The 23,163-nt window shown below is 41.1% G+C and overlaps 2 protein-coding genes across 4 annotated transcripts in view; one reads left to right on the plus strand and one right to left on the minus strand.

Moving 5' to 3' along the window:
- Positions 1 to 886: 886 nt before the first annotated feature.
- crata (carnitine O-acetyltransferase a) lies at positions 887 to 21,036 on the minus strand. 2 transcript variants are annotated; one of them, XM_028601120.1, is made up of 14 exons: positions 20,758 to 21,036; positions 17,180 to 17,470; positions 16,855 to 16,973; positions 14,745 to 14,798; positions 13,256 to 13,412; positions 11,249 to 11,423; positions 8,819 to 8,997; positions 8,520 to 8,620; positions 6,701 to 6,820; positions 6,465 to 6,587; positions 5,979 to 6,114; positions 5,306 to 5,368; positions 3,676 to 3,813; positions 887 to 1,805 (listed from the first exon to the last, which is right to left on the minus strand). In XM_028601120.1, exons 1-14 carry the CDS (start codon positions 20,782 to 20,784, stop codon positions 1,590 to 1,592), a joined length of 1,899 nt encoding a protein of 632 aa, XP_028456921.1. In that variant the 5' UTR covers positions 20,785 to 21,036; the 3' UTR covers positions 887 to 1,589. The 2 variants fall into 2 exon arrangements, with proteins under 2 accessions (XP_028456921.1, XP_028456922.1); XM_028601121.1 differs by lacking the exon at positions 20,758 to 21,036 and adding an exon at positions 20,704 to 20,755.
- Positions 21,037 to 21,077: 41 nt separating this feature from the next.
- Positions 21,078 to 23,163, plus strand: part of ptpa (protein phosphatase 2 phosphatase activator) — a 35,672-nt gene continuing 33,586 nt past the window's right edge. Inside the window, exons 1-2 of one of the 2 annotated variants that reach the window (XM_028601122.1) lie at positions 21,078 to 21,403; positions 22,280 to 22,389. In XM_028601122.1, the coding sequence (XP_028456923.1) occupies positions 21,379 to 21,403; positions 22,280 to 22,389 (135 nt within the window). In that variant the 5' untranslated portion in view covers positions 21,078 to 21,378. The other variant, XM_028601123.1, reaches the window with a different exon arrangement.

Raw genomic sequence — 23,163 nt, forward strand, 5'->3', positions numbered from 1 at the left:
CATTTTCTTTTGTCTGTGGTCCAACAGCTAAATCAGGTCTCCAACCTAATGTTGGGGAAAGTGATGACATATGAAAGCATCAAAAATGCATTTTAGATGAATAAGATGAGTATTTCCAGTTGTTCCTTGCCCCTATTTGCTCAGCGCCGTTAAATTGTATGTAAGAGAGGCCGAAGTTTTCTACCTGGAAGTCATTGTAACATGTAACGAACATTGTGATTGGGTCTATAGCAGCAAACAACATTTTAAGTAAAGATAAAGTGGAGTAATGGCGTCCTGAGTGGGGCTGTGCACCGAACGTCGATACTTTTATGGCAAATACTCAGATCCTACGAGTATCAAAAAATTCTCTCTCGTGCCAAATTTTTGTTCCAAAAGTGTCTGACCTCGTAAGCACAAGCTTATCTGTCCTCTCTGCATATTGACAGAGAGCGGAGCGCCGACACACACAAGCACGCACCAACTCGAGCAAACTACGTGGGCTCTGTAGTTTTGTTGAAGTCCCAGTGAGTCACGGCGATGCCGATAAAGTGGTTTCAAGTGTGGTTACAGTTTTTCATAACTTCATGCAGACACCGTTCGCTGCGATATGATATTAATTGCGAGCAGACAGCGGTCGCGTGCTGTTGACGTTACATTTCCTCTTAGACAAGCAGGCACAACAGTGTTCTCTATGCTCTGGTGACTGACTGACAGGCTGAGGTTGTAAGGCAAGGCAACTTTATTTCTACAGCACCTTTCAGCAACAAGGCAATTCAATTACATTCCTTTGCACTTAAGTTAGTTCTCCATTAGTTCAATGTTTTTTTTTTAACTTTATTTATTATTTATTATCCAGGTAAGTCGATTGAGAACAACCTCTCATTTGCAACAACGACCTGTCACATTCACACAGGTTCCACATTCATACCTGGAAGCTGCCCAGTACAACCACAGTCTGATCTGCTGGCCACTGAGCAGCCATTACACAGCAGCTATCACGGCAACATTTAAAGTGCATGATTAATGATGATCAATAACATGGTGAGAACGCTGGTTCAGACTACCAACTATAGCTTGCACCAGGTGTGGGGTTCAGTGTGGAGGTTAAAACAATGCTGATATTTTGATGTATTCAGAAAGTTCTTTGTCACACGGCAGGAAGAAACCTTTTGTCTATCCGTCTTGGAGCCAACCCCTGTGACCGGAAGTAAACTCAAAACACATGGATTTGGAAATAACGCCTTCTTTTGGGTGACGACGGACCGATGGAAAAACTTTTCATCCAAGGAACCGCCCACAACTTCAAGAGAATATATTTGTGAAAGTGAGAAATGTTTGGGACTGAATAGATGTGGACCCGTTAGGAGAGACAGCTTTATCAGCCCGCTGCAGCGTAAAATCCTGTTCGTTCATGTAATTTCATTATTAAATCTCTTTTTGTTAAATCTTCATTGGATTGAGCCTTTCCTTTCTCAAAAACTCAAACACGCAACATCAGTCACCCAAATGTTACTCAATCACAGTAAGAGCGGTCTTCCTATCAAGCCTATCCTAGCCCTGTCGCGTCTACTTCTGTTACGAAGAGGTCAGTGAAGTCTGGAGGCCCTTCACAGTTTGGCTTTTGGAGTTTGTTCCAGCAGTGTCCTCATGTCCAACAGGGCGCCCTCCACGGCCTGGGCCAGATGTGCTGCGTTGGTTTCTTTACAGGTGTTGAAAGACGACACTGCAAAGTTGATGTGATCGTTCATAGGATTGTAGCACACGCCGTATCCGTCGGATGCCACCGGGCCGAAACACATGACGCAGTCAGTCTTGGACGGCACCTTGTGAAGAAATGAGAATGTGGTGGTTAGTTAGCCAGGGTCAAATACTTGAGGAATAGTTTCCATCTTAGTTCAGTTTAGTCACTTTATTATCCCAGATGGGAAACTTGATCTTTAGTCAGGAGTCAGTGCAAGATAAAAAAACTAAACAAATACAAATTAAAGTATAACACCTAGTAGACAAGGAGCAGGTTCGCATGAAAATGCAAGAAAAAAAAAAAATAGTATTCAAAATATTCTGAGAATTTGTGAACTTGGTTAAAGCAACACTAGATAACTTTTCCTGCTTCGGTCCCCCTACAGGTTGGAAGCGGAATTGTGGGAAAGTTCTCTGGTGTTGCTTTAAGACAACAGAGAACAAAAAAATTTAAATTCACTTTTTGATTATAAATAAACTTCTGAGATTTTGCACACCAAACGTGATCTTTGAATGTTGTGACTTTATCCCATGAACTTCAAAGATTTTGTTTGGAGGACATGGCAGTATTTGTTTACACTACTGTATGCAGTAAAACGTAATGCACTGTGGGCTTAGTTTTTGATAAATTTAAAATTTGAATGGTAAATTTGTGGAGGACAGTCACAGAGATTTTGTGTCAATTGGAACAAAAATGTTATGAAGGCCTCATCACACCATAGTAAGAATTCATCTACCACTGGCCAATGCTCAGATTCATCTTTAAGGAGCAGGCTGCAGGATGTGCCTGTCCCAATGCTGGCTTCTACAGTCATTGGTAGAGGTGCGACGTGACCTTCTCCCGTGAGATCTCGCAAAATTAGAATGTGATGAGATTTCTCGTCGAGGTAAAAAGTGTCTTGTGATATCAGTACACAAGCGCAGAGCAGCAGCCTCAGTATTGGCATAGAAGATCCCCCGCCCGTTGTCCAAAGTTGACTCAGAGTTAACTTTTGCAGAGCAATAGCGAAAGAAAAAAAGCTCCCTGTAAAACCCATTGTTAGAATGTTGAGAGTAAGTCCACTCTCACTCTCTATCCCTCTCTCTCTCTCTCGGCCGAGACACACACTCGTCTGCAGCGTGTAGTTGACTGTGGCGCTGTCTCGAGCAGACAACTCTCTCTTTCTCTGTTAAAATGAGTCGAGAAGTGGAGAGCAAAAGCTATCTTTACTTTTAATGATATTAAACAAAGAGAACTGTTCTCCCTACATCCTATAATGGTCATAAATCGATACTAGAGTAGCCTACTTGTTTACTGCTGCAATTAATAAAATGCAGGAGGAAAAATCATCTGTTGAGTGGTTGGTCATTTATTTGTGCTTTAGAACGTAATCAATGTGGTTCTTTGAGTGAAGAGACTCTCTCTCTCCACCGTTCATATGGAATCATTAACTGTGTAGCTACTACTTATGAAGGAGAGAAGCCAGTCATTTGAATTTGTGGCAAAACCTTTCAGTGCTCCATTTTGTGACTTTCGACTGAATAAAGGACTATTTTTGTTTGGTTTGTTTTTGTGTAAGTTCTCTGTAAAATAGTCCGTGGGTTTCATGAAATGCACTAAATGAATCTAACCCTAACCCTATTTTACGTTGGTTGCTACAACAATCTCTTACTGTTCTGACTCGGGACATCGAAAGTAGACTAAGTTACCGTATGCTACACTGGAAATGGAACAATGCATCTGTAACTCCTAGATCTTTACAACAGCAGGTGTGGTAAAAACACTACCGCTTTTGTCCAAAGGGGCCGCTAGAATCAACACAAACTGAAATTTACATATAGAAATAAACATAAATAAATAAACATAAAACTGACAACTACCATCAACAGTCATACCCCTTAGGACCTAAGCTAATGTTAATGAATTGCTGCAAAACAAGACAAGACAAGACATGTTTGCCGTTATGCTCATACCTGGCTTGTAGATAGCTTGTAGTGTAAGGCTTTGGCGTAGGCAGTGTCTGTGTAGATATCAGGTATGGAGAGTTTTTCTTCAACAGCCACCATCTTAAGGCCTAGGAGGTGTCTGTCTATGGCCTGGCCAGTGATTGCCTGTGGGGATGGAGAGAATTCATTTATTCGTAATGTTCGTCGCCAGATGTTCACTTCTAAAAGATAAGGCTCGCATTATTCAGCATTTTTCTTATTGCAAACAATTAGCAGCAAACACTAAGTACAGTTTTTCTTAAAATGGTTGGCTATTGTACTATAGTTTTATTAAACGTAAACTCAAACAGTAGAAAATAGTGCATTAGTTCTGCATCTGTTGGGGACTGCTTTATGTTCTGGTGAGCAGGAAGCAAATTTACGAATCCCACTATGGCCACGCCAAGACCCGCCCTACGAAGCAGCTCGATGGGTTGGGGAAAGAGGTTTGTTGTAACGTTACGCAACCCTGCTGAGAGACTTAGCTACTTCGCTGCTGGGGCTGGCGAGTATCTCCGGTGCCCCAGAGATACCGGCAGAGGCTACGCCTCCATCAATAGGATGGCTGCAGGGTGTTGCTTTCGGACTCTTCCCACCTTCACCTTTTGTCCACAGGACAGTCACCATTTGTGGGTCAAACGTAACTGTAAAGAACACCGCTAAACGCTAAAGGGGGTAGAATTTCAGCACCACACCGTGGCCAGCCAGACTCAGACGCCTGGGGTGATATGGTCCATTTCCCCGATTGAACATGAAACTTGTTTACTGCCGTTAGCATCGTTATCGCCCGCCGCTGGAGTTTGTACCGGCTGGGTTCGGATTGCTGTAAGTTAACGATAGCGGCTAGCTGCTGGCTAACGGAGGATGTGTCGTGTCCCCGGGGCTGTTGTCCGCTTTCATCCCGACTGAAGTCCCTTAGCGGCGGGTACTGAGACAGAAAAAACAGGGTGGGATAGCTGGCTAAATTAGCATTCGATTTGTCTTCTATCTATACAGCTAACTAACGTTAGCTGGCAAACGTTATTGTGGGTTAGCCCAGTGCTGTTTAATGTTAACTTTACCTTGATCAAAACAATTATACTTATATCTATGTTGTAACCTTATAACGTTAACGTTCCCTACTGAGCATTAGCATGAGCTAACGCCAACGTTACTAGTCAACGTAGCACGTTAACCTGGATCAATCAATATTTAAATAAGTATCAATAGATAAGATCTCTGCTGTATTACTGTGTAAGTGGCATGTAATCAATGACAAAATGATGCTGTGTGGCAGAAAGCACGCTGTATTACGGTTACTGAGTATCGTTTCTGTGACATTGTATGATTTACGATAACTCTTGAACATATTATCTGGGTGCCGTGTTTTGACGGAAGTTAAGGGTAACTTGAGGGGTCAAAGATTTCATGACGCCACTGACAGGTGACTAAATGGAACGTTCCGTGTCATTAAAATAAAATAACAGATTTCTCTGGGTTTGAACTTTGTTGGAAACATTTAGGATAGTGTAAGTACACAACTCAACACATATATAACATAGGTATAGTTGTTTTTTGGCATTTAAATGCAGATATGTTACATATTGTACCTTTAACTCCCATTGCTATGAATACTCACCATATTAGTATATGACCTGTGTGCATTTACAGCTTTCTCCATTAGATCAACCTTCTCTGTGTTCTGTGATAAAACAGGAAGAAGATAGGAACGTTACAGCACATCTTATAGTAGGTTATTGTTTTGCAGTGTTCAAATATATTTGAAAACCTTTGTGTAACACTGGAATCCCTCAACATTAGAAGAATAAATACTGAAGAACACCATCACTTAGTCTCCTAATCTAGCATCATCTTTTTCTAGTGATGTTTCTAGTAGGGATGTGCATCTCCGGTCTGAGGCCGATGCATCTCCATCACCGTGCATTGCCAACAATCCGATACACAGATTTAGATGCAGCAAGTACAGGTGTGATCAGATTCATCCCTATTACAATGCATTGCCAGTCAACGCAATGTAGTTCTTCCTCCCATGCACACTTTTTTGGTCTGTGCACCGCTGCATAACTAGTTTCCAGTGATGTTTCCATTGTATGGATAAAGGCTCAGTGAGTCATGTGCTGCTCCATGATACATCTATGAGTGCACACACACACACACACACACACTTAATGTTTAGGCTGATTGATAAGCCCAACATTACCATGTCAGATAGTTTTGGCAGTAAACTAACTCATAACACAACCCAAACGGTTGCTGTAAATACGAATACATCCCATTCATTCTCATCCGACCTGTTTGCTGGGGTCATCAAAGGCTCTGACAAAGGCAGCGGAGGCACTCGAGGCGGATCGGATTGTATCTGTGCGGCCCAGTCTGAACATACGCAGGGAGGCACTTTCATATGTGGCACAGCAGCGCTGGTACATCCTGTCGAGACAATGAGGACAGACAGTGTGATGTCTGGGCTGTCCTATCAAATAAAAAGGCCCAAAATGGCAACAACATAATACACAGAATGACATCACACACACACACACACACACACACACACACACACACACACACAATGTATAAGATGATGATTGCAGATACATCACACATCCCTAAATTATAAGTACCTGAAAACTCCATTTCATCTCAGTGAATGGATCCAAGAATCTCTGTAGCAGCCTACTGTAACTCTGTGATAAAGGTTTGTTACATGCAGCGCTCTAGTTAGCCTTGGTTTAGAATGTAAAGAGTAAAAGCACTGCATACAAAGCTTTTCAATATCTCACCTGTAGTAAGCCAGTTGTAGTGCCATCTGTATGAAAGCATCCGGGCTCATCTTGTGGGCCTTTGGCACATTTTTCCCAAAGTGGCCAAATACCGTGACCATCATATCCAAGTCTTGGGCCAGTCTGTGGTGGGAGAAATGTAAGAACAATCTCTATGCCTAATGACATGATGTAAAAATGTATACATAGCCTACACACTACTGGTAACTGAGTGTCGTTATAAAATCCTTCCTCACATGTTCATGGCGTGCTCGGCCTCCTCAATGTCCTTCTTGATCTCGGGCGTGATGTTAAAGTGCAGTTTCTGGGGCATAGGCAAAGGCACCATGGGAGTCTGCGCCATCTCTGGCTTCCTCCTGTTCCCACAAACAACAACGAAAAGAAACAACACATGAGATGGAAGGAAAACACATAGTTAACTTTTTCAACCTGGACCCTATTTTCCTATGTTTTGGTATGTGAGGGACTGACTGATAGGAACTTTGACATTGGTCCAGTATGAAGCGTGAACTCTGTAACTGGCAGCCACTGACCGGGCTGCAATGTAACCCTATGGGGAAAAGGTTCAGCGTCAATTTGCTTTATTTTGCCACCATAGAAATAAAATGGATAGAAAGGCCATTTCCATTCAAATCAACGTAGCAGAATGGTCAGAGCAGCAGCCGAGCAGCGGAGCTGGGGCTTTACAATAACTGACGGGCAAACGAGCAGCGGTGTAATAACGTTACGAGGCAGAGAGCCAGCTGCTAAATGAGTCAACTTAACTTCATGCTTCATCCACACAAACAACATTGCTATAGCCACAAGTGACAGCTTTATTCGGCTCGTTTTCTGTGAACGATGTGGCGACATTCAGGCAGAGTTAGCAAGCTAACGTTAGCCAACTAACATCGGCTGGCTGGCTTGCTGGTTCCGCCGTGCTTTCATGATGCGTCGGTTACAGAGAATGAGCTGAACAGCGGGCCATTGACCCACTGCCGCTGGATCCAACTGTCCCTCCTCCTCACTCCCTGCCACTCCGAGTTGGAGAGAGAGACTCCCGAGCTGCGTCGGGTGGCTCTCCTCCCAGCGAGCTGCGACAGTTTACGGCCCCACGGACGCGTATTGTCACTATGACAACTACTGCAATCAATATTTTGTTGTGTACCAATCAAATGACCACGGGAAACAGTTAAATGGCCTTTCTATCCATTTTATTTCTACGTTTGCCACTGACAGGCTCAGATTAAAATTCTAAGTGTCTGACAACATTATGGAAAGGATCCCTTCAGAAATAGACCTTTAAAACCTCTTTGAGACCTTTCTGTTTAACCAGAAACAACTCTGAAGTTGCTAGCGCTAAACCCACCAGACTCCATTTAAAAAAGCAATACTTTTAGCATGTATAGAGCAAATATATTTTCACATGTAAATCAGTAATCTTTGTGTGTATTTCAACACAAACTAGAGTTGTGATGGTTGGAAAAGTGGAAAGATGACCAAAACAGCTTTTTATAGTTTTATTTTGTTTCTGTCAACTTTGAATGAAGTGTATTTTACGATGCTAAAATTACTGTTTATTTACATGGAGTCTGGTGGGTTAAGTGATGTTTTTAGGTTTAATAAAAAAAAAAGGATCTTTCTCTTTAAGAGAAAGGTCAACCTCCTTAAAAATCCTTAGAATAATAATCTGAGCCTGTCAGCCGCAAAACGAGCACTTTAGTGAAGGTAAATACAAGCTGGACAATTGCCCAATTAATTTACATTGTAGCTTGTTTGGCTGCTGCCGACTGCAGCGATCTTGCTTAATTCTGACCAATGTCACGGATTGTTGTTTCCATCAGTCACTTAGACACAAAACATAGGGAAATAGGGTTGAAAAAAAAACGATAGTTACCCTTTAATGAAACCGTGGATTTCTAAATGTGATTTTCTGTCTGTGATTAAACCTGTCCATGCCAGTGGCAGAAAGTCTCTATGTACTCTCTGTCTTGTTGCTGAACTTTCAAAGATGTTATAACAACTAGACAGCCAAATAGACACCTACAGAGTCCAAATGATCTTTCACCTACTTACGTGTATTCTACAGCATGGTCGATCAAGGCCACTATGGGGGGGCCCTCAGCTGGGGCATGCTCGTAGTTCGCACCACATACCCCGTCTTCTCCAATAATAAACTGAAAGAGAGATCAGAAACTTTCTTAAAGCATAAAACAAGAATTTGCAGGATATCCAGCCTGAGAAATTTGTAGACAAGGTCAAATTATTACATAAATAATTTTACATTGGTATTTGCATTTAAATACCAGAGCCATTTTAAAGCTATAGTGCGTAGTTTTTTAGGATCACTTAGAAATCCCACTTCGGTGGGTCACCTGCAGTGTTTTGTCAAACCAGCGGTTGCCACTGTTCCACTGGCTGCCTCCTCCATGCAGCATCTGGACGGCAGCACAGCTGCGGAGCATCTCATCTGACACCTGAGGCATCGCTCCATCCAAACACAAAGTGAAGATGCTCCTTTGGATAGCCGACACGGACTCTCTGTTGGTCTTATCTGACACATCAAGTACACACACAAAGCAAACATGATGTTCTTATGTAATCAGAATGTAACAGTTGAACTAATCTAGTTATCCATATTGCTACATGCTGTATTTATTTATAACTTTCATATTGAGGTTGCATTCCTGTTATTACTTAGCCTGGGTAAACCCTGACAAACTTCCGGCAAATTTGAGATTTGCTCTTACAGCTGAGAAGGGTCTGGTGTCAACCAGGCTAGTTACTACTTCATTTACTGTACCTGACAGAGAAAAGTTACTGGTTACGTTGCAGATTCTACTCACAAAATATCAATATTAAAATACAATGCATTATTATTCATGAAACTATCCAGCATTATATCAGAGCTGAAAGCTCCACCTTGAACAGAGGTTAAGTATGTATAAGTACATTGTGCTGACAATGCCTCTCTAACTATTTGGTGTCTGAAAAGGTCATTAGCGTAGTGAGAGTTTTCTCTTGGCAAAATGCTCTGAGCAAATTTAAGTTGGGCTTTTATTGTGAAGGGTAGACACGGAAGAAGTGAAGCTAGCGTTGGGTGCAGCTTTTGTCAATCATAGATACATAAACTGTACGTATATTTATCTAAGGTTGTCAATAAAGGCGTTAATAGATGTGTGTTGGCCATCTTGGTTGGAGAGATCCCAAGATCAAGATATTTTTTACCAAATACCTCAATATCGATATTGCGGCAATATTGTTGGGTTGACTATTGGTGCTTTTACAAAATATTCACACATAACAACTATAATCAGTTGACTTGTGGCGCAGGTTGAAAGAGACTGTTTGTGCTGAGATAGGCCTACACATTAATAGTAATGATAAATGATCACGTTTGCGCATGACTGACTGGTTTCATTTTTACCCCCAAAACGGAAGAAAGTGTTAAGTGGGGTCGTGCCAGTTTGTTGTACATCAGTTAGTTTTCGGTATGTGAGGCAAAGATGAACCTACTTTACCGTTTCGAGGATTGCATTTGCCCATGTTAAATTGTGATATCACCAGTTATCAAGGGCGTATATTTCTCTCATATGTTAACCTGTGTTAATTTAGACTAAAAGTCCAATATATGGATAGAAATCACAAAACCATTTCAGCGGTGTGTAGTGTAGTCGTATAGATGATGTGGAAGTTAGTCGGTTAATTGTTTTGTCCATGACATCCAAGGTTCGAATCCCAGCTAGATCCCAGCGTTTTTTTGTTGCATTTTTTTCCGTTCATACAGTATGTGTCGTATTTGTGTGGATAATGCTTAAACGGACATGTATTGTATTACACATCAACTGGTGATGTTTTCAGTGATATCCATTATTTTATCTCACTTGCAAACACTTTGTGAAAAGGTGAACCTCTGGCACTCGAGGGGCAGAGGCAGAGCAGAACGCAGGGCAGGGGCTTGTTGAATATTCACCGATTTCATGCAAATATGCACCAGCTAAACTGGCACACCGGGACTAATGATGCATGGTACTAATAGTTACATAAGAAATTAATTGCTCCAAATATAGGCAGTTTAAAACATAGCAACCGTATTGTCAATTTTGGCAACCAAAAGCTGATGCCTAGTTGCCAAGCCGGCAACCACTTTAAAAAGTTAGTGTTGAGCCCGGTCATATATCAATATCAATATATTGCCCCGCCCTAGCTCATGCTGCTTCAGAATATGGAGCCTCCTATTTCTAGTTTTATTACCCTCCTCGGCAACAGTAGTTAGCATGCATTAGCGCAGAGAGCTAACTTGGCTTGTTTTACTTTTGTGAACATCTGTTTTCTCCCTGAAAGCCACAACGACTAATAGTACACAGTGGCCTACATGTTTACTTCTGTACACCAGCATGATGTGTTTTGTTCTTTGCAGCTCTCTTTCTCTTGTCCAGAGGGGTGGGGGGGGGGGGGGTGGCGAACACCAACCTCATTAATCTGAGGGGTCGCCACTCTAAAAGGTTGAGTAGCACTGAATTAAAGGACAAACTGTTACATCTCCGAGGGTTGGGACGAGGAAGCTCAGAGATCCATTTGCAAATAATTGACTGAGTACTGCATTACACTCTTGGAAGATATCTCTCTTTGTGAAATCCATCTCTGTTACAGAGCATGTTAACGACACTCCATAATGAAGTGCTTTGAATCCCTCGGTCTACACTGAAGATCACTCTCAGCGGTGCCCCATTACACACTGCTTTTCAGCTATCTGACAAGACGCCAGCGTCCTTTAGACCAACGTCAGTGGTCTTCTGGCTCACCCTTGCTGAGGTTGACGTAGGCCTTGCCCCAGGAATCGCGATGCTGGGTGGTGAGGATGCCGACAGGCTCCACGTTGGTCTGCAGCGAGGCGCTGCAGATCCTTTCCAGCTGAATACAGAGCTGATCGGCTGTCAGTGGAGTCCCATCACTGTTGTACACCTCCAACGCAAAGAACTGATTCCAAGTGGAGGAAAGAAGAAAAGAAGGCTCAGTCAGGCATCTCGCTTTTTTAAAAAGGCAAATAATAGATCAGTTACAACAGTCTGGTGAGTTCAGAAAATGACATCACTTTACTGTAATGCAGCCTTTAAAACCAGGAAAAGACAACACTTATTACGATATCACCATATTACGATATCCAAAATCTCAGACAATATCTAGTCTCATAACACGATATCAATATAATATCGATATATTGCCCAGCTGTAATGTTGATCATAATGTAGGCTATGTAGGTTTTGCTCTTGGCTTTACTGCGATTATATTTACTACACTTATTCCAAATTAGTTTGTTCTTCATGAGACTAAGCACCCAATTCAATTCAGTTTATTTAAAAAGGGGACAGTGCAAATTTATAAAACGATGATTTTACATGGGTTAAAAATGACAAAATTAGTCAAAACTAGGGTTACACGATATTGACAAAATGTGATATTGCAATGTCGATTATGAATATTGCAATATCAATATTAATTTCGATATTCTTAAACATATGTTAAATTACAAAAGTTACGGGAAAACGCATCAAAATACATTAATAACAAATTAAACAAGTTTTCTTACAACAAAAGGTTTATTTCAACTGAGTCATATTGGACTGGTCCAACATGAATGAATGAATGAATGAATGAATAAATAAATAAATAAATAACAACCATGTCTACAGAACAGGACATGTTTTACTTGGTTGGACAGTATAAAATATATAAAGAGAACAGGACACAACTCTTCTTTTGCTTCTCTGATTCGTTCCGTTTCAACAACACAAGCAAAGCAGAACTTAGCACAAAACACAGCACAGAAGCAAAATAATAAGTCATGATTATACTACTCAATATAGAATCTAGACTACTGAACTACTGAAATCTGAGTCAACGGTGCTTGTTGATACCAGTTGTCACGTAGCACTACTGCCAGGCCCAGTGAAGCCAAGTAAGCCAAAGTTGAACTTGTTTTGTGATACAGGCCACTGGTCCCAGAAGAGCTCAGACTAGGGATGGGCATGATTACTCGACGATCGATAATTGATTATTAAGAATTTTGTCGATCACGTTAATTTGTTATCGATTAAACTAATGCTGGTTGCGTTGCGTAGTGCGAGTCTGGAAGCAATGAAATGAATTTCACAGTGTGGCAGCAATTAAACATTTTACCACTTGGGGGCAATATTTGCGGAGGTAGGCGACCTGTGCATCCCGGCAACGCAGGGGTTTTGGGCGGCTGGACTGACGGTCACCAGGTAGCGGTCGCGTCTGACCCCAGATCACGTCAACATGCTTATCCTTCTCAACAAAAACCTGTAGACTGGTGCAGAAGTTGTATGTGAGTTAGCCTACTGGTTATTTTGTTATTAGGCTTTGTCCGTGCCTTGGATAGTTTTGAGTTACATTTTGACAAAACCTGTCAGATCTAAGTGTTATTGTGTTTTTGGTTAAGTTATTATTTAACAGGATTCTTTTTTTATTTATTATTTTGGAACAAACGAGGTTCTCCGTTTAAGAATGCCGGCTCGCGGCTGCAGGTTCTGCTGCTTCAGAGCACCGCACCGCATATATCTATAATCTATATCTATATTCTATAACCTCCAGTTTAACTTCCACAAGTTGTATTTTCATTGCATTTTTAATTTATAAAAAGTTAATTAAATAATGAATTTTAATATAAAAATATTAATGATTAATCGATAGTCAATCGTTAATTCTCCCGACGATCGACTAAGAAACTTTAATTGAATGCCCATCCCTAGCTCAGACACACATATGGGACTTTTCCCAGCGCTCCTCACCTGAAAGTTGTGTACCACAGTAATGTGTTTGGAGGTCTTGGCGTGGTTCACCACCGAGTCTCTCTTCAGACCAGGGATACGGCAGGAGGACAGCACTTCGTAGTACTGGTTCATACACAGGGGCTTCCCTCCCAGATATTCAACTGGTAGTGTCTCACTGCAAGACAGTGCAGTTTTTTTTTTATCATTACTTTATTAGCCTAATTGGGTGGAAGAAAGCTATGCCTCTCCAGCTTTTCCTGTAGCTCTGGGTAGATATCCTGCACTGACTTGAGTGTGAGGTAAACTGTGATAAATCGTGTCTCCCCCATCTGTAGCTAATAATAATTAATTTGATAATTGCGCAACCAGGCCAGATGTTTCAGATATCTCACGAGTCCTTTAGCGGCAGATATGGTCTCTCCTATACCCGGCGTGTTGTCAGCATGCAGACTGTGGCGAAGGACAGTATTAATTAGGTGATCGAGACAAGAAAGTCTCCTATGTGGTTCCAGGGCTTTGATTATGTTGCTGCCTTGATCGGTTACCCACACTATTCGGCTGAGGGAGCTAGGGTCAAGTTTTTTTTTTTTAACGTTTCTTCATTCCGATCCATTCCAGTCTGAATAAACAAACAGCGCAGTTTACATGCTTCGTCCTTGTTGCATTATTCATTAAGATAATTCTAAACAGATTTCTGTAGTTCAAACAACTCAGAATTGTAGTTGAGAATGTCAGTTATAGCGGCCCACGTATTAAAAAATTGTTGGTTTAAATTGGGCTCGGGCTCATAATTCCAGTTAATGTGTCGGGCCGGGCCGGGCTCGGACACAACGTGCACGGGCTCGGGTAAGGTCGGGCTTGATTCTTTGGGCCCGATCAAAGCTTTACCCTGAAGTGGCTATCTGCACTGTGTATTGCATGATTTCATTGAGTGATGTAGTGCTGCTTCCATCGTTGGCACACAGGGAAGACTCAGCTGGTTAGTTACACTATTAAACACAGTCCAATATTTAAAAGACATGGGTTTATTACAGCTTATTATTCCAAATGATATTATCAATAAAATATATAGTATATTACACAGTTGAGTAAAACGACCCGTTTTAATTCAGGTTGATACATTTTGATTTTAGAACCTCAAAGTGAAAATCAGCTGATTTAGTGATTGAATGCAAAAAAATGTTAAAACCCTTTATGACCTGCATCATCCTACGGATACGTTCGTGATATTGTAGCAGTCCCACCCATCCCATTGTCACACGTTCACATTCTCGTACGGCTTAGGGAAGGTAGAAGGTCTAAACAAATACATATGTACACACACGCACGCATCTTTACGAAATGTAAAAGGAGGTTGTCTGAACCAATCAGGACTGCAACATTTTGCTTGTATTTACTATAGACATTAATAGCCACCAGTAGCTGAAAGAGAAAACTATAAATAGGAGAAAGAAAAGAATTAATGATCTGCATAAGTCAATAAGGAGAATATTAGCGCAGTACTCACTTGTCAATCATAGTCTTAAAGTCCAAGACACCTGCGGTCAGTTTGGCAGCAAACCTAAACAGAGAAAGCAGGATCTGTTAACTTCTATTCTGATGTTGGTAAAATGATGGAAATACAGTTAATGTCTAAAACTTTTACCAGTGAACTTTCTGAATACATCACAGTTAAAAACAGAATGAATCAAAGCACAGTGGAGCAGCATGACTTGGAAAATACAGTATGTGGTGGTAATATGTAGCAAAACGATAGTGAGATGTGCTGTATTAGAGTAGAGTTGTTTTATGTAGAGAAGTGATAATTGAATTGGAGGGGCCAAACCATTAATGTATATGCATCTACTTCAAAATTAGCCTGGTCCTACCAGACTCTGGTCCATTTCATTTGTCCAGAGAGTCTGGCCACTCTCCATTGACAAGTGTTAACTTCCTTGAAGGCGGGTACTCTGTTGAAGTTTTTATACTATTGGATCTGCCCAGAGCCGCTCTGGATCTGCCATAACCAATCGCTAACGTTTGGTCGTGACGCCAGCTTAGCATCGCTAGCGTTCGCCTTAGGCAACTCTTTCACCATTAACGGAGCGAGCTGGAAAATCAAACTGTTCCCGAACCCCGTGGGGAGGGGGGCCACAACATCATGGCCACCAACACAACTCAGCAAAGATTGTTCTTGCTCGGGCTTTAACTTCTGGATATTCGGCAGCGTTGCCACAACGGACCGAATGGCCGGCGAAAACCCGTGAATATACCGCAAACCCAGATGGAGTGCTGAAGGAAAATGAAAATTGAGCGTGTCAATGTGACATGACTGTGTCATGGGTTCATGACAGTGTCATGTCACTCTTATGTAGATACCTTCAAGTAAAGTGTTACCCGAAAATCTTTTAAACTCACCGATGTCGATTTAAAATGAAGACATATATAAACATAGACATAAAATATTTTCAGAAACACATTTCGGTTAACTATTTTCGTAAAAAATGAGAAAGTTTCCAATCGAGCCGCTTTGTTGGTCTGTTTTGAAATGCGGGAGCAGACAGCCCATGAGTCAAGCGTTCGTCCAGTCAGGTGCAGCCATCGCGGTTGTAGGAGTGCGTGGCCTGTTTTCCTTGCTCGTCGGTGGTCATTGAAGAGAAAATAGGCTCCTTTGAGATGAGCCAGGTCTGCGCAGAAACGGTCAGTGGCGAACGCCGCCCAATGCACGCTGGTTAGATTTGTATCCGACTTGGCGCTCTAACGTCATGCACACGTGGGCAACAATAACCTCGTGAGACAAGGTGGCCACAGTTTTTAAGAGGCAGGCGCCGCAGTTGCTTTTCTCGGACTGCAAGACCCAGGCGGACCCAGGGCATGCTGGGAAAACGCCTGCCTCTCATCTGATCTAACAGCGGATTGGTTCAGAATCGACTATACATGATGACGTTTTGTATAAACTCTTTATTGTTTTTGAATTGGAGGGATTTTAAGTGCTATTTGTCTGATTTAAAGGCTTATTCTGTACAGAACACGTGTTGTGTGGCTGATAGTTAGGTTTAGAAGTCAGAGAGACTAAATCTGTTCAGATTACAGATCATCTACAGTCTGTTTAATAACATCAGCAACAGATCGCATGTGGAACATTTTGACAGCTACTCTGTCATAATAAAAACAACTGGAGGCTGTGTACAAGCTGATATATGGGTCCAATAACATTTTATTAAATTGTAACCGGACCTAATAGGATGGGACTGTTTCTGTGACTTCCTGTTGAGCCTGAAGGCTGCTGGAAACAGCTGGAAACTGTCCAAGCTGACTTTTTATCACCGGCCACTGCTGCCGCCGCCTGCTCTTGTCCAATTTACAGGCGAGGCCTAGTTCATCTCGAGTGAGCCTTTTGATTACTGCTAGTGGCAAGCCCACAAAGTGTCCAATGCTGGGAAGTAAAGTGGAGTCAAGTTTGACACCTAGTTGTAAAATCCGGGATCCAAAGTCCGCCGTTATATGTTAATATCAAAGCGGTTTTTACACCATCCAGAGCTTAGTAAAAACCTAGCTGACTGGACTGTGGCTGATATTCCTGACATCTTAAAAGTTGTCATAACATGCTCTGTTTGTTTGTGTGTATGTGTGATCACCTTATTTGTCCCTGCTTATCACTGAAGTTCATGCGGGGCAAGACCAACCCAGGACTTGAATGAACCACCACAGGCAACCGGTAATCGAGGTAAGCAACCAGCACCCACCACTCTGACAACTACAGAGTCACCGAGACAAACAGATACAGACACAAGTCAATAACAGATCAGAATAGGAGCAGAATAATACCGTTTATCCAAAAGGGAACAAGTCAAATGTTAGTGGGTTTGCAATGAAATTGTGTAGAGAACAAAAGCAAACAAGTTGTGTCAGGGAAGTAAGTTATAAGTTTCCCTAATCACAATACTTGTGTCAGAGTCTCACCCAGTTCTCCGTGTTCTGTGCTCTCTTTTCCAGGCTCCTCTGAAGTCTCTCTCCAACGCCTCCTGTTTTCTGAAACTCGTCCACCAGCTCTCGAGTTTGCCTCAGCTCATCCACCTCCAAAATGGGCTCCAGGGAACGGACGTAGCGCTCGCAGGTCTGCTGCAGAGGGGGGACAGGCAGACTGGGCAGTCCCTTCTGGTGGGTCAGGTATCTGCCAGAGACCCGAGCCGCTGATACGGGCTTCACCAAGTGACAGGGCTTCATTAAGCCACAGGGTTTCGCCATCCCCACCTTTACATGACAGACAAGAGAAGTGTACGTTAAATACATGTTTGTGGGGTCACTTGAAGTTGTTAAGTTGACTTGCTCCAGTGACTGAATAAGTGTATTGAAAAAAAAAACGATGATGAAAAAAGGGACAAAACTGAGACAATTATATTTGGTGCCAAAAATTAATCACATGTTAGTGCTCATCTTGAAGCCCTAATGGTTAGGAGCTCAAACCATGTCTGGAATCTTAGTGTAGTTCTGGACTTAAATTTCAAAACCCACATCAACAGAATTACAAAATTTGCCTACTACCGTGTAAAAAACATAGCAAGACTTAAAGGACTCATTTCTAGACAGGATTTAGAGAAATGTGTTCATGCATTTGTTTTAAGAAGACTTGATTACTGTTAACAGTGTCTTTACAGGTCTCTGTAAAAAAAAAAAAAAAAAAAAAAAATCAGGCAACTGCAGCGCCGTAAAGGCCTGGCAGAAATAGAACAGACGCCTATTTTTCCAGACAAAGTGTGTTTCCAGGCAAAATAGTATAGGAAAAGATGTTTCTATGTCATTTAGACACAAATACATATTCATAAATGACATGTTGTTTGAAAGTCTGTAATTTTTTATATAAATGCAGATATAAATGTAATTTGAAGAAAAAAAAATCAATTTTCTGTCAATACAGAACGGAATATTCTGTTGCCTATTTTGCCGTCAATACTGCCGACGTTGCGTTTGCCGTAATCAAATCAGTATATATTTATGTTTAACATGGTATTTCATTGTATCAATGGGAGACATACATGTGTCCAGACAAGGCTAGCAGCAGCGCTGCGTCAGACACGTTTCTGGTGTGTAAAGACGTAGAAAAATCCACTCAGCTGACACGCAACAGAAACGCCACGCTCACGCCACACAGGCAGCGTGTAACTGGCCTGAGATCATCTGGGAAATCTCAGCGTCCCCAGGCTCAGGACGAAACACGCAGAAGCAGCTTTTAGTTTTTTACGCGCCGCGAGTTATGGAATAAACTTCCTGAACACTTACGATCTGCCCCAAATCTGTGTCCTTTTAAATCCAGATTTTTCTGTTTTAAGTCACGTTGCTTTTCCTGAGGTCATTTAGAGACGGTTATTCCTACATTTTTATGTAGGCCTGTGACAATTATTACATCATTGTTCAACTGTTAAGTTATTTTTACATAATCGCTGTTTCTTTGTTTAACGGCAATTAATTGCTAACATTAGCTAAGGTCTTATGGGCGTACGGCTGGTAATTGTTGATTTTGTATAGATATGCCAAATTGTAATTATAAAAAGTGATTATTGGTTGGACTAAATATTATTATTATTTCAAGTTAGTTGTTGGCACTAGACCCTGTACACCTTTTTTTTAATAAAAAGGCATGGTTTACGTCATAGGCTGTTTCCTTGTGATATTACATTAGCTAGGTCACATGACAGGGGTATAACCAAAAGATGTATCCTGGGATTCATTTAAAACTTCGATTTTTTTTTTAAGTAATAAATAAATAAATAACTAGTTCTGACTATTTTGACCGAAAGAGACAATTATTGTTAATTGTTAACTGCAATTATTTCTGAGAACAATGAATTGTACAGCAACATTTGGAATTGTTACAGCTCTACTTCTATGCTTTTTAAGTCTTTAAAATGTACGGTTTGTTTTTATGATTGTTGAATTTGATGTATTTCCTCTGTTTGTGTCTGCTTATGTAAAGCACTTTAAATTGCCTTTGTGTATGAACTGTGCTATATAAATAAATTGGCTTGCCATTTCCCCAGTCAACTGTGAAAAATAACACTAACTGACTTTCTGGGAGAGGCTGCTCTTTGATACCACTATTTTTCCATATTATCAAAAGTTATTTTGTTGTCAAAGAGGGAAGCTGTTGTCAAATATTTTATAACCTGCACCTAAAATGACTCCTTCTGTTAGTCAAAAGTAAAAACATAATTATTAAGTAGTCTAGGCTTGGGCCAGTGTACATTTCCAAACCGATATGATATTAAGCCAAACACCGGACCAGACTGCTACAGCATACCACATTTTCCCACTAGTTTACCACTCACACACTTGACTCAGCAACTCCGAGTTACACAGAGTGTAGGGAATCCAGTCCACTTGGTGGCTGTAATGCACCTGTCGGCCATGACTTATGAGATCTAATCTTATCTAAGCAAACTAATCAATGAGTCAAAAGGTCTTTAGTTGCACATTTGAGAACAGGAATCCATCCTCTGGCCCTACAGGTTGGCAGATTTAAAAACGTGTGAATTAGGACAGGTGTAGAATGAATCACATTTCCTTCTGTATTGTCCTCATTATGATGAGTTAAGAATATATATATTAAAATGAAATGTCTGTTCAAAATCCAGAAACTTTTTGGTTAATTTTATTGCAGTTTCTTAAACTTGGAGAAAAAAAAAAGCCAGGATGGGTTATTTGGAAGTTGTGATGCTACTCTGGTTTCTTGTCTATTCTTTCTAAATAATGGTGTTGTGAGCCTGTTTTGGGCTGGACATATTATGTATGCATGACACAATAATGACAAAACTAATCAAATCATATAGGAACCGAACTGCTTCTGGAATGTGTTGGTTTTACACCAAACTCGGTGGCAGACCTTTGTCCACTGCGCAATCACTTCTCAGAATATGTGACGAAATGTCGCCGGTAGAGCGCACTCATTTTCATTTACGGAAAAATATGTCAACAAAAGTACCAAGAAGTGAATGGCATAGATAAAACTAACAAAACATGTTCAAAGGCTAAGCTGAAAGGTTCCCATATGTTCCCATGTAAATGTTAAGTGTTCAATTTTAAAGAATCTGACGATCAGGTGTAACAAAAAAGCAAAATTTTAAGCAAGTCTCCTGCAGCATATGTTTCCGTTATCTTATAAAGTAGCGAAGCTGAAGAATACATATTAACTTTAGTAAAACTGAGTCTCAGTCAAGCTTGCCCTTTAGGGTCTTATCTATATTGAATCTTAGCTAACGCCAAAATAAACCTTTGACCCAGTTAGCTTAGCTAACTGTTCACTAACGTTACCGCTACTTCAGCTCATTACGAGCTAAGCTAGCAAACTTTGCTAACAGCTAGCAAACACTCCTTTACCACCGAGCGTTAGTTAGTTTTGCTAAGCGTTAACTGCTAAGTCACCACAATCATATATTACGTTGATAAAATAGTTATCAAGTCAATTGTATAAATACGTGTCAATAACTTACGCTCTAGTTGACTTTTGGCCAGTGTAAACAAGCATAGTCAGGTGCGTTACTTACCATAGTTCTGCTGCAAATGCCCCACATTCTGCATTCAAAGAAACGCCCACAGACCACAGACTCAGGTCAGATCAGTGCTCAAAGTCCAGCCTAAAAGCAGTAGCTTTTGGCTAACGCTAGGTTTTTTATTGGCGTTACACGGCAGACCCGTCGTCGGACCCACTGGAGACAAGCTGTAAGCACACTGACCTCACAACCGCACAGGTCGTCAGCTGCTAAACACAATAAGGTCAGGGTGAGATTCTCTCCCTGACGGGGTAGAGTTGTAAATATACGGAAGAGGATTAGGGCCACTTGGGAAAAATGCATTTGAGTTCCGACTTCATTTAAACTACTACTACTAAACAAGACTAAATGGGGTTCATTCTGCATTTGACTACTTATATATCTGATAATTCCAGTACATTTTTGCTGATAATACTTTTGTGCTTAAGTAAGTAAGTAAAATATAGAATGCACGGCATTCATTCATGTATTTATTTTTATTAGGCTACACAACCGTAACACAACCAACAGAGCCTGGGTTGCCATTTATTTTTCGAACAGTTGAGGGCAGTAATGAGCCATGGCTGTTTTTATTCTGCTTGAAACCCGCGAAGGAGACTGAATGTTGGCCTCACCATGGCGGAAACCCAACAACAGTCAGGTAACGTTAAAGCACAGCTCAATGCTGTTGCACAGCATTAGCAAGTTCTGTGTCGCTTTTGCTATCTTTTGGTAAACGCTAACCATGTTAGCAGGTACACCACTAGCTACATTGCCACATGTGGCATTTAACTAATTCACTTTACGTGCGCTAGATAAGCCCAGGAGGCATAACAGTTATCACTGCTGTCCTCAGGCAAAGCCACCCCTATAACGTTAACGTCACATTTTGAAGTTTCTATTTGGGCTTGCGGGTTGCCTCTGTTGTTATGTACTTGTACAACTTGAAGTCGTGCTCTGTAATGCTTTGTGACAATCGTTGTCAAACTCTCAAAATACCTCAGTGGCTTGCTTCACTGTGGAAGGTGTTAGCTAGCACGTAGAGTGAATCGCAGGAGACAATTTGCAATGTGACGTAGGCACCACAGCCGTTTACTCCTTTATTAATAAGTACAACATCAGGACAAACATGTTTTTAAAAGTTGTAGAACTGAATTATTCTACGCTTTACAAACGCAAACGTACCGTGCATAAAGACTGATACGACGAGAGGAGCCAAGTCTACTCCAGCAGTCACATGAAACAATTAAAATATGAATTGTCAAGAAATGACGCAGCATAGCCAAATATGTCGTGTCAACTTCAGAAAACACTGGATTCTAAATTTCTTATAGTGCAACTCAATAGCATCCATTTATAATACTTGTTCTGCCTGGTAAACATTCAAGTTTACTCCAGTTTTGTAACTCTTGTGAAAAATGAGAAATCCCAGAATACTGAATTTACTTATCAAGAGAAAAGTTGCTAAAAACAAAATATCTGCTGCATAACTGAACTGGAATTATCTCTGAAGTCCGTCTCTTCCTAAACTATTTAGGATCCACCCCTGAGGATGAAGCACCTCAAGTCCCAGAAGGCGTCACCTACATGGTACCCAAGAAAGAGATCAGCATGGTGCCTGATATGGGCAAGTGGAAGAGATCTCAAGTAGGTTGCTGCCTGTGGCTGTGTGAAGATGTTTCAAAACTCTTTGTTTTTGTCTGACTTTCCAAGTACCAAACCAGACGGAGAACAGGGTTTAGACATACCATGTAGGCCTGAATCTAATTCCGATTCTTCCTTTCGATTAGGGTTCTTATCCATTCTCGATTCCGATTCTTTGAGTTGAAACGGGTCACATGCTTATTTCACAGATAAGAGGAACATTGTTTTTTCAACATAAAAAAACCACCACACTTTAGAGCGCCGCTTCATGTGCTCCGTGGCTGCAACACAACAAGCGCCTGAAAGTACTGTGTTCGCTACGGAAACCAAATCTTGGGCATGTTAAATTCGGAGCCGATGATGGGATTCAAAACCAAATTTTCCCAAACAATTCCAATAATTTTGTAAACGAGTTCAAGTTGGAACCGGTTCTCGATGCCCAATCCTACTTAGTATAACACTGAGACATGTTTCCCAAATCAGCCTCCATACCCACTGCTTTCTTACAGATTAAAAGTAAATTTGGCATTAAATTATTGTCTTTACAACAAAAATGGTTATCATCCGTGGTTATTGGCTTTGTTCACACTTGTAGTTTAGTTTCTGTTGTTGTATGAAGGGGTTGTTATGATTTATGATTTTCTTTTTTAAATACCAAGAGTGGTGGAAGAAGTATTCATATCCTTTACTTAAAAGGACAGCATGTAAGTTTTTAATGTTTCTGAAGCTCTGTCATTTTTCATACAATGATCTTAAATAACCTGTAAAAGCATACGA

This window comes from Perca flavescens, chromosome 16, assembly GCF_004354835.1.
Source record: "Perca flavescens isolate YP-PL-M2 chromosome 16, PFLA_1.0, whole genome shotgun sequence".
In the NCBI taxonomy this organism is placed as follows: Eukaryota; Metazoa; Chordata; class Actinopteri; order Perciformes; family Percidae; genus Perca; species Perca flavescens.